Source organism: Hypanus sabinus, chromosome 12 (genome assembly GCF_030144855.1).
Source record: "Hypanus sabinus isolate sHypSab1 chromosome 12, sHypSab1.hap1, whole genome shotgun sequence".
Classification (NCBI taxonomy): Eukaryota; Metazoa; Chordata; class Chondrichthyes; order Myliobatiformes; family Dasyatidae; genus Hypanus; species Hypanus sabinus.
In genome coordinates, this window is record NC_082717.1 from 58,965,977 (window position 1) to 58,978,050 (window position 12,074).

Here is a 12,074-nt window from a genome sequence, read left to right on the forward strand (position 1 = left end):
CTGTCTTCACTTCTATTTCATCGTTTTGCAGAAAAAGCAAGCAATCTATTGCTCTCCTTATTATGTATAGTGCTTACTTGCTATGTACAAGTTTCGTGTACATGGAGACCCAAATTCCCTTTAGCATTTGAAGCTATTGCTTCAGTTTAACAATATTCTGGTTTTTTTTATCAAAATGGATAACTTTTGCATTCCCCACTTTATCCTTTAAAAATGTTTTATTTGTGCCCATTCTTTTAGTCTCTTTTGTCATATAGCAATGACTTTGAGGATATAGATAGATAGTCAGATGCCAATACTGATGCTGTAGGTTACAGTGAAGAAAGTTGTTTAAAGTTATAACAAGATTTTTATTAAGTGGGAAAATGAATAGCTGATGGAACTTGAGTCAGACTGTCAAAGTGATGTCTTTTGAAGTGTTGAGTACAGAGTGCAGGAATTGAGACACAATATTACAGTTGTGTAAAACATTTGTTAGAATACATTTAGAGTATTGCATGCATTTTTGGTTGCCACACAACAGGAAAGATGTGATTTAAGTTAGAGTGGATGCAGAAAAGACTCTTAAAATATGTTGCCTGAATTGGAGAGATTGAGTTATAAAGAGGGACTAGATTAGACTGTGACTATTTTCCCTGAAACAAAGAGTGCTGAGAGATGATCTTGTATGGGTTTATATTTTTTTTTGAAGTATGAGAGACATTGAAAGGGTAAATACTTGCTCATATTCCCAGAGTAGTGGATTCAAAGATTTATGGTGAGAGAGGAACGATTTAAAAAAAAAATCTGAGCGGCAATTCTTTTGACATAGAAGGCGGATCAAACTGCCCCTGGAAGTGTATGCACAGGTACAATTATAATGTCTAAACTAAATATTTAGACAGGAAATGTTCAGGGGGATATGGGCCAAAAATGGGTAAATGGGATTAGTATTGATGGGCATCATGGTCTGCAGAAGCAGATTGGTGATGTATAATTTTATGAATCTACCTTTATCCTTAATGTGCCCACTCATCTAGTCTACTTTCCTGTGCTCACTTGCTTTCTCACCAAGTCTGACCCAATACACTTTGTCCCTTAATCTAAATTGATGGTTTGCATAGTAAGTAACTAAAACTTTACACTGATCCCAGTATCTCTCCACTAGATGATTTTGCAAACCTGAAGTAACCTCCTTACCCTAGTTCTCTATTGTCTGGCAGTTAATAAGTCCTGGCTGTCACAGGTCAACAAATTATCTGTCTGTTTGAAAATAGAAAGTTAAAACACTTATCATTTATTGCTTGTATTTAAAAAAAACACATAACTTCTTGGTAGTATTGAAATTCATCCAAAGTATAAGTTGTGAAAAACGTTTATTTTATAAACTGTTATAAATGTTGTGTGATAATTCATGGAATTTGCTATTCTCTGTTGAGAGTAGCTGTAGTAACAAGACTTACAGAAGTCTTGTTGGAAGGTGAAAAAGGATTACTATGATTGAAACAATCATCAGATATGTGCATTAAGTTCAGGTTTAGTACAATGAACATTTTGGTTGTAATTGTATAGTAAGTAGATATCAGGAAGCTGGTGTCTGTGATGTCTAAAAGGGAACCGAACACAGGAAATGGCCCCAGTTCTGAAACTCGCTTTATTATCTGCAACATGCCAAATGTGAAATGGACTGCTGTGGTTTAAAAACAAACCTACATCAGATTGCCATTGGTTGTGTTTTCAGGTTCAGATCTATCAACAGTTTAGTGTCATGTTTGTTTAATTAAAATACAGTATACAAACAATTGAATCATCTTAAAAGGATATGCAATTTAAAAATAGTACAAGAGGAAGTGTAGTTTCTATCTAACTTCCTTTTAAAATGCCACAAATTGCAAAAAAAAACTAGTAGGTTCTCAAGTTTTAAGAACAGATGAACAATAAAGTTTAAATAGTTTCCATCTTGTGAACAGCTTGAGTTTATAACAATGTTTCCCAGCTCAGTAAATCTCCAAATGTTTTTGCTTTGAAGTTCAGCTAATGCTAATAACATTAATTTATTAATGTTAAATCATTTTGTATCTTTATAGTTTTTAAATTTACAGTACCAATAATGTATATTTTAAAATAACATAGTTTAAATATAAAAACAACTACATAAAGTAGATCTTGCACTAGTCTTTTGCCCAACCTTGAAGTATTATAGAATATATTGTCTTAAAATAAGATGTGCCGCAAACATTTTTTGTAAGAAATACTATTTCTAATCTGATTATTTTTCACACTTTCAGTAGATTAAAGTCCAAAAATGACCATCTTGGTACTTGTTGCATGTTGCTGATAAATTTTCCTGACTGGTTATTTCTGTATTCTCAAAGAAAATTAATTGCCTGCCCTTGAAGATTAGTATTAGAGAGCTGAATGAATAAACCTATGGCAACAGGAGAATAATTGCCCATCATGTCCATGTCACATGAGAAAGATACCCAGCCTAACCCCAGATTCCAGCTTTTGATCTGTAGTCCTTCAGACAACAAGGTATCAAGTACTTGTTCAAATGTGATTTAATATTTATGACTCAGCCATCTTTTCAGACTGTGGCTGCTGAACCACCCACAGAGCAAAAGCTTCTTCTCTAGTTCACCCTAGTGCTTCCACCAACTATCATGAATCTATTTTATTTTTATTAACCTCTGTTATTGAAAGCAAGTCCTTACTGTCATGCTACCAAATCATAGATCTCTGCTTAGCTCCTTTGTTTCAAAGTAAATAACCACTCAGAGCTAATATTTGTTCTCAACAAAATTTCACTTCTATTCTCTCAAATCCACATCTGGGAGCAATTTGCTAAATTGTAGAATGTGACTGAAGGAGAGTTTTGAATGTTTCATTTTTAGAAAATCTTAATTCTTCCATAAGCTTCTGAAGAGATTGTATTGAATATCCACTTGATGCTTTAGCTGTATGAGGTGATCAGACCTGTACCTAGACCTTTACCTGTGATATTAGAGGCACTCTTCATTGTACAGATTTTCTGCTACCTTTGTTTGAATTTCCCAAGTGCACACACAAAACTTAAATTTTATGGATCATTTTTATGACACAGCAGTTAACTTTAACATCTTCCTTACTTCTACTTTACCATAGAACACTACAGCACAGTACAAGCCCTTCAGCCCTCCATGTTGTGCTGACCCATATAATCCTTAAAAAAAGGTACTAAACCCACACAGACAGACACATACTTTATTGATCCTGAGGGAAATTGGGTTTTGTTACAGTTCCACCAACCAAGAAAATGTAGAAATATAGCAATATAAAACCATAAATAATTAAGTAATAATAAGTAAAATGTCCCAAGTGGAAATACGTCCAGGACCAGCCTATTGGCTCAGGGTGTCTGACTCTCTGAGGGAGGAGTTGTAAAGTTTGATGGCCACAGGCAGGAATGACTTCCTATGACACTCAGTGTTGCATCTTGGTGGAATGAGTCTCTGGCTGAACGTACTCCTGTGCCTAACCAGTACATTATGAAGTGGATGGGAGACATTGTCCAAGATGGCATGCAACTTGGACAGCATCCTCTTTTCACACTACCGCATAACCCTCCATTTCTCTTTCATCTATGTGCCTGTCCAAGAGGCTCTTAAATACCCCTAATGTTTTAGCCTCCACCACCATCTCTGGCAAGTCATTCCAGGCACTCACAACCCTCTGTGTATTTTTTTTAAAAAAACAACTTACCCTTGATGTCTCCTCTAAACTTCCCTCCCTTAATTTTGTACATATGCCCTCTGGTGTTCGCTATTGGTGCCCTGGGAAACAGGTACTGACTATCCACCCTATTTATGCCTCTCATAATCTTGTAGACCTCTATCAAGTCCCCTCTCATTCTTCTACACTCCAAAGAGAAAAGTCCCAGCTCTGCTAACCTTGCTTCATATGACTTGTTCTCCAAACCAGGCAACATCCTGGTAAATCTCCTCTGCACCCTCTCCATAGCTTCCTCATCCTTCCTAGAATGAGGTGACCAGAACTGAACACAATAATCTAAGTGCGGTCTCACCAGAGATTTCTAGAGTTGCAACATTAACTTTAACTTTAAGTTCACGTTAACTTTCAGGGTAAAATCATTGGATTTGAGCTGCTAATGTACCAAAATGCTAGCTCATACTTATTTAGTTAAAAACACAACACAAAAATATTGCTGATTTTTGAACCCAAGCAGATACTTATATTTGAGGCTATACACATCCCTACAGAATGTTTATCATATACCGTCTATGAAATATAACATTGGAAATAAGAAAATATTTGATAAATAGCTTGATAGCATTCCTAATCAGCTTCTGACCCAGTTCTCCATCATACATATTTGCAAATGTAGGGATCCAGTGACCCAGTAGCATTTTGAGTGACAAAATGCATCCACAGGAAGCAGTTACCATTTTCAGGCAGGATTTTCCTTTGGTTGTGTAATCTTATGGACTTAATTGGTTGGTTTAATATTGAACATTTTTAATGGAATATCTGGCATTATAAGAACTGGTATTGATTGTGTGCTATTGCAGAGCAATTGGGATGTTTCATTCTATTCTCAGTGTGACAAGTATGTACAGCAAATCTAAAAGTTGTTTTGATTAGCAGTCTTCATAGTTGTCCTGAAACGGGCACTACAGCTTCCTTGAATATATTTTGGATTCCTTCAGTTCCAAAAGCTCTGTAGGAATCACACTGTATTGATTCTTGTCTTGTGTTGTTAGATGACAAGTCATGCCTGCTGTAGATTCATGGAATAGATGCTGCACAAAGGAGGCCATTTGTCCCATTTTGTCTGTACAGGCTGTCTACCATAGTACCTCTATAGTTCCAACCACACATTTTCCTCGCAGCCTTGCAGGTTTATGACGGTGATAAAATTTCAGCGGTACTTCACTGAACACCATAATCCATGCACTTCTGTCATAATTGTTTTGGTACAGATTATTTGACCATTTGTCATTAGCTCTAGACATTAACCTTCTACAACCAAAGGCAATAAAATCAGGATTAAATTTAGCTGCTCTTTCATGTTGTAGCAACCTAAACAATCTTAATGCATTAGAAAGTACACAGTATCATGATGAAAAATATCCCTTCTTCTCAGAACTTTGCACAAACTGACTTGAGCCATGAGGTGCTAGAATCTTAATTACAACCCATAAACAATTGTCACACTTTTGAGTATGTGTAACTGGCAGGTTTGAAATGGGGACAGGGTGAATAGCTAAAAGGCTATTTTAAAGCCAGTAACCAGTAACTTTTTAATTGTGTGTTCAAAACCACTTCATTGAACTTGATTGTTTTTATTGATTTAACATTCCATGTTGCATTCATGACTTTCTTTGTACTATCTATTCTTTTATCTGCTGACCATGTAACAGGTAAGTTCACCGTAGGTGGTCAAAGTTTCTGGTTAGATCTAAGTAACTATCTCTATGCACTGCTTGGTTAGCACACAAAGGTGATAAGAGAATCCTTGTTATATGGATAATCAATCCTCTGGTTTTGAGGGAAATGTAATTTGATATTTTAATGGATATTACATTTAGCATCTGTGTTACTTTAAAATCCTCACATTTAACCTCGAGGTTCTGCATTGCCCTGACTAACTTTTTACAAGGGTGTGATAGTAAGCCTTTTGCTGTTTTAGTCAGTCATGCAAAAACATGAGAATATATATTTTTTTCCTAATTTTTAGTTACGACCTGTTTATTGGTTTTGACATGTGTAGTTCAAATGATCAATCTTTATAGTATTATAATGATTAGTTTTAAATGTGCTCTTATTATATAATCGATTTCCTTTCTTTTGTTGATGATGCACTTATTAAAAGCTGTAAATGTAAGTACTATATACAATCCAGGAGAAGTAAAGGTGACACAGAAACCAAAGAGATGTTTTTGTTCAACTCAGGTTAGTTAGCCATAGATGCTGCCTGGCCTGCTGAGTTCCTCCAGCATTTTCTGTGTGTTGCTTGGTTTTCAGCTGATGACTTTTTAAGATTTAAAAACAATTGACATTAGCAAAAGGCAATCCTCTTCTTGCGTTAATTGGTTTGAAACAAAAACCAAAAGATACATCAAGAGTGGGTATCAACATTGCCTACTCGCGTCTGAGGGTGGAATGATTTTGCTGTGATAAATTTTGCATGTTAGTGGACGGACGCATTATTCGAAAAGGAAGTGTAACCTCATTTATGGTTTGACCTTATCAGTTCTGCGACATGATTGTAAGGTGTAGATAATGGTTGAATGGCTTTGGATGTCAGTCGACGTCAATGAATCATGTGGAGGTGGTGATCTTTACCAAGCTTGGGAGGTTACTGTAGAAGGAGTTATTATTTCATCATTGCAATTTGGTTATTTTAGAACTGCAGTTTATTAATTTTAACAAGAAAATCACTTACAACATCTAGATATTTTATAATAAATTCATTAATAAAATTAACAACATTCTCTGATATTAAATTGAACTATTTGAAGTAACAAAGTATTTCTTCTGTTTTTGATATGGTGTAAATATATAAAAAATGTTTAAACTTAGCTGCTGGTCACAGATAGTTCCCTTGACCAGGTTTGTCTTGTTAGTTTCCTCTGGAAAAATTGATTTTCTATTCACGCAACCATAAGTAAACTAAAAATGCAAAAAATAATCTATTTTAGGAACTTCAATATGTGTCAGAATGTCATCATGAGACAGTTTGTATTCAAATGAAAACCAGGCTTTTTTCTTCAGTTCCGCAGGAACAGTTGCTCCAGATTGAAGATTATGATCTGAATGTGGTGAGGTTGTGTTTCCAGGTTTTTCTTCCCGATGAGCATGGCAGCTTTTCAAGAGCTCTTCCACCAGTTGTCTCAAACCCTATATATGACAACAGTGAGTCTCAAAAATCATTACCAAATACCTTGCCCTTTGCATTTACTATGTAATAAACATGACTACCTAGGGGGTAAGGGTGGGGGTCTCTTTTGGCTTTTGGACTGGATTCTTCAATGATTTTTGGACTAAATCCTCTATTTTCCTGTCTTTCTGCTGATCTTTTTAAACTCCATTTGACACAGTTTGGATATCTCTTGACTTAACAATATTCTCTTCATTTCGCACACTGTAAACGTGAAGTCATTCAAACTCTTCTATGACTTCATTGCCCCTGTGCTCATGAAGATCAATTTCTAATACTTCTGGTAATCCCCCCCTTTCACTATTCTCCATCATCTTCTCCCTCTCTCACTTTAGCCCCTTACCTGCCCATCACCTCCCTCTGGAGCTCCTCCCCCTTTTCTTTCTTCCATGGCCTCCGTCCTCTCCTATCAGATTCCCCCTTCTCCAGCTCTGTACCTCTTTCACCCAATCAACTTCCCAGCTCTTTACTTCACCCCTTCTCCCCCTCCCCTACCCCCTTCCTGGTTTTGCCTATGACTTTGTCTTTCTTCCTCCCCTGCCCCACCTTCTAACTCTGACTCCACATCTTTTTTTTCTCTCTCCAGTCCAGATGAAGAGTCTCAGCCCAAAACATCGAATGCATACTCTTTCCCATAGATGCTTCCTGGTCTGCTGAGTTCCTCCAGCATTTTGTGTGTGTTGCTTGGATTTCCTCTTGTTTATGATCCATGCTTTTTAAAATTCTTATTTGACCTTGCCCTTCCTTAACTCTGCACCAGTCTTGCAACCAAACTGATCTATGTTCTTGATCAACATTGAGTACTTGTGCTAACAAAGTCCTAATCTCTAAGGAAGCAATAGTTTTTTGGGCAATTTACACTGAATAATTCTGTTGGCCTTGCCTTTGTTTACGCTCATTTGAAAAAGGGTAAGTATATTAATCCCATTTCCCAGTAGCTGCTCTGGTAGCAGAGCAAAGGAGTACAATTTTGATTTCCTATGTTCTTTGGTTTTTGACCACACTCACAGAATCAGCAGCTTTTGCTTCACATGTTTGTTACCTTAAAATTATCTGCAAATCTCTCTAATTGCAGATTGTATGAGAATTCTTCAGCATTAAGTAGCCACTGTATGCCAGCCAGCTCAAGTTCATGTGCATTTCCTATTTACAGGAGCACCAAACACAGCAGAGTTGAAAATCTGCCGTGTCAATAAAAACACTGGAACTGTTAAAGGAGGAGATGAAATATTTCTGCTATGTGACAAGGTGCAAAAAGGTAAATTGTTACCCTCAGATTTGAATTTTTTTTTGTTATAAAGAGTGAAAAACAGGTATATCCATAGCCAGATATGATTTGCTGAAAATAATCAGTGGGAAATTTTCAAAATTACTCCATTTGATCTTGATTTTTCACCACTTCTATGAAATTTCAAGTTTTATTGCTGCTGAATTGGGATAACTGTTGTGCTGGTGCATATCAGACTACTACTGGCTAACAGATCTGGTTAATTTTCTTTCAAAACCTGTTATGTGTATTTATAGTAATTCATGTTGGAGCAAAATAATTCATGCTGTAACATTCTTATTACACAGATTGTTTCAATAAGTTTGGCAGCTGGTGTAACTGGAACCCACAAGAATGAGTGATTTTCAGTGGTTGGTCCAGCCAACCTTTGCTAACTAGACCAAGAATGGAGGAAATCCTATGTCAGAAATGGGTCATAGCTTCTAATTAATTGTACCTACATCATCTCAATGCTGCAGTTAAGCTGCCAGACTGTATTATAGTATATCTCCTGTATATTGTAAATAGAATACACAAACTGTATATAGTGAAACCCCCTTTTACTAGGCATCTCTGGAAACCGTCTCGTTAGCCCCTCGCTAACAGCCACTGGATTCCGTGGCGAAAAACTCGCCTTTCTCAGGCTTCAGAGGTTTAGGGTGCGTACAACTTCGGTCCGGGAAAATCCGTGAGGTTGGGATGTCTGGCTCACCCAAACCCCAGTTTGTGCGAATACTGTGTGATTTAGTGACCCCAGCAAGAAGTAACACCAGACACTGCATACAATTATAATGTATATTTAAGAATGTTAATTTAAGCAAACGGTTATTAAATGAAAAATAAAAACAAAAAGGGCCCATTACGCTTAAACAGTGAAATGTGCACTTAAGCTGGAGCTCGTCTTGAACTTGTCTGTCACTCACACGCTGGACCCTCGGTCTGCGTGAAAACACACACCACCTTCCGAACGTGGCTCAAAATCCATCCTGATCAAACAGGTCTCCCGCGGAAGTGTTGGTCCTTCCTCCTTGAAGCCGTTATTGGCACAAAGCGCTTTGTGCAACGGGGATGGCATCCTCGGCTATCTTTTTTCCTCCCTTCTCCCTGCTCCTGCCAACAAAGACCTTCACCCCAGCATTCTGCAGAACCTACTCCCAATTCCACTACCCTGACTGGCTGATAGCACATTCCTAAATTGAACAACAAAGCTTCTTATCACAGCTTAAACCCAAACAAGGTGGAAGCAGAATAGACTGCTCTTTCAGAACTGCTAAAATGAAGTACCCACACCATAGCAGTAAAAATCCTAAGCAGGGTGTTACCATAGCATATCTCCTGCCTTTGAATATCTGCCCCCAAAGTAGAACTGTGTATAGAAGTTCTCTGAAGTGCAATGATCTGGAAACTGTTCCTGGATATCACAGAATTTACTTGGCAGGCAACTTTGTTTCTGAGTTGCCTAATTTTTTTTTGTTTTATGTATGTAATTGGCAAAGTTGATGAAGATAAATTGTTCACTCTGCTTACTTAGATAAATACATTATGTTTAAAGAGTTGGTGGACTGAGGTGGAGTTTTCAGTAAAAGCCAAGTTTTTTTGGAATATCCTAGGACGCTAATTGGGAAAGTAAAGTACTCATGTATTCAAACGATAACTGGTGACACTTCTGGAAAGTGAGAGGTGATTAAGATGAACAGGTAGGTAGCTAGGATTGATCCCATAGGTAGGGGGTGGGGGGAGAGATACTGGAATTAAGCATTCTTGTCTTTTCCAGCTGTTATCTTCAGAACTTTGCTCCAGCCACTTCTATCACTGAATAATTCCACTAGGATAATTTATATCCAGTATTTGTATACCAGTGGTTCCCGAACTTTTTTGGGTTCCACCCCCTTGACTCCAAGACCACATTCCTAGTGCCCCCCACAATTTCTGGACATTATATAAAATCTATAAAGAATTTTGATTTATGATATGGAGTGGAAAAAATAGGAACTACAAATTCAAAGCAGTGACAAATAATGGCAAAAATTATTCAAATCTATGTAAAGCCACAAATAAAATTATTTAATTATAGTAAAAGCAATTCTCATCAACAATTTTAGTGTACACTGGTAATACAACTATTCACTACCAATGGGCTTGGTGCAGTGATGTCGGCTTCTCAGCAGCAGGCTGAACGTCACTCAGGAGTCTCGGATCTCCACGTTCAGTGATTTGCAGTCTGTTTTATTGCGTTAAAAGAAGTTGGGTGACTGCACTGAAACCTCAGTACACTAACTATGATGTTGGAATGGCAATAAAGGACATCTTGACCTTTTTCCACAGCGCATGATAGTGTTCAGAGATTTATTTCTGCAATTAAGTCTTGATATGATTTTTTTGAACCTTGGCTCAGTCATTTTGTAGCGAGCTTAGTTTTTCCTCCATCCTTCTTGCTTAGTTCTTCATTGGGAGTGTTCAGGAATGGATTTATTACCCAATCTGGAACTTCCAGATCCTGAAACCTCTCTGACATGTCTTTATGCAGCTCGCCCAGATGGGCACAGTATACTTGAAGATCATCATCTGGTATCCTTTCTTCCTCTTCCAACTCAGAGAGGCTCAGAAATTGGGAAGAGTTGTGACAGTCAATGTTGTACTTAAATAGAGTTAACTTGAACAGAAATGATTTGATAAGATTCACATTTCCTTGCAAGTGAAGATTGATTTCATTAACTGTTGTGAATAATTCTGACAAATAAGAAAGTTCATGCTTAATATTCTTGAGTTGATTACTGAATGAAGCTTTCAAATCTTCAGAGAATTTTATCACATTTTCCAAAAGCACATAAAAGCTCATCAGGCAGTTTCCTTTTGAGAGCCACCTGACTTTTGTGTGCATCAGCAAGCATTCAAACTCTTCATCATTCTCAATGCAAAGCTCTCAAAATGGTTGAGAATGGAAAACATCAGCCTTGATTTTATTTACCAATGTGATAATAGTATTTAATAATTCGTGCAGTTGATCATTAAGATTTTGTGACAAGATGTCCATGAATTACACAGTAAATGGTAAATATGCATTAGGGTCAGTTATAGCTTTTTTTCCCCCAAGAAAGTAATAATCCCATGGTGGTGCTTGTCAATGATGCCCCATCTGTTGCACAAGCAAGAATAATGCTGAGCAGAGTCTCCTTCTCTTTGAAAAATTGCTCAGCATCCTGAAATATTGACTCCCCCCTTCGTATCTGTTTCTAGTCCCCTTGCATATAACAACTCTCAAACCATGCTTTCATCTTTTATGAAGTGAACATAGCCAAGATGCAATGATTCGTTGCCTGGCAAAGTTGACGCATCCAACTGCAGAGCAAATTCTGTTGTCCTATATGTCTTCCATATTCTCAAACATTTCATCTGTCCATCTTTGGAGAGAGTTGTCACTGAATAGAATTATTTTATTTATTTATTCTAGTGACTTATGCAAAATGGTACTCAGAACCTCCCTTACCACTGGCAGAATCAGTTCTTCTCCAATTGTATGGCACTTTCCAAATTTAGCAATGAGTATTGAAATATTGGATGAAGCATGCCAACCATCATTGTTTTGGTGTGAGGTACTGGCAAACATGTTTTGAAATGTTTTCAATTTCTGATAATTTTCACTAAGTGACTGAAAGCCAAGTTCTTGTTTGCTTTATCAGAGTGTCTTCTCTTTAAATGTTCGAACAGCCTGGCCAGTTTCAATGCCATATTTGGATAAAAAGGTTTTCACATAACAGACACATTGAATGCTGTTGGTTGCTTGGTGCTGGTATAAATCACTATTTCAGATGCTGTACACTATACATCAACACTTTTATGTTTGGTCTGCTTCTGCCATTTTCTTTATGAATTAACAACCACAATTAA

The 12,074-nt window shown here is 37.1% G+C and overlaps 1 protein-coding gene across 1 annotated transcript in view; it reads left to right on the plus strand.

Moving 5' to 3' along the window:
* Positions 1-12,074, plus strand: part of rel (v-rel avian reticuloendotheliosis viral oncogene homolog) — a 54,373-nt gene that overhangs the window by 27,838 nt on the left and 14,461 nt on the right. The window contains exons 6-7 of the mRNA XM_059986002.1: positions 6,754-6,894; positions 8,073-8,177. Coding sequence (XP_059841985.1) covers positions 6,754-6,894; positions 8,073-8,177 — 246 coding nt within the window. The remainder of the gene's footprint in view (positions 1-6,753; positions 6,895-8,072; positions 8,178-12,074) is intronic.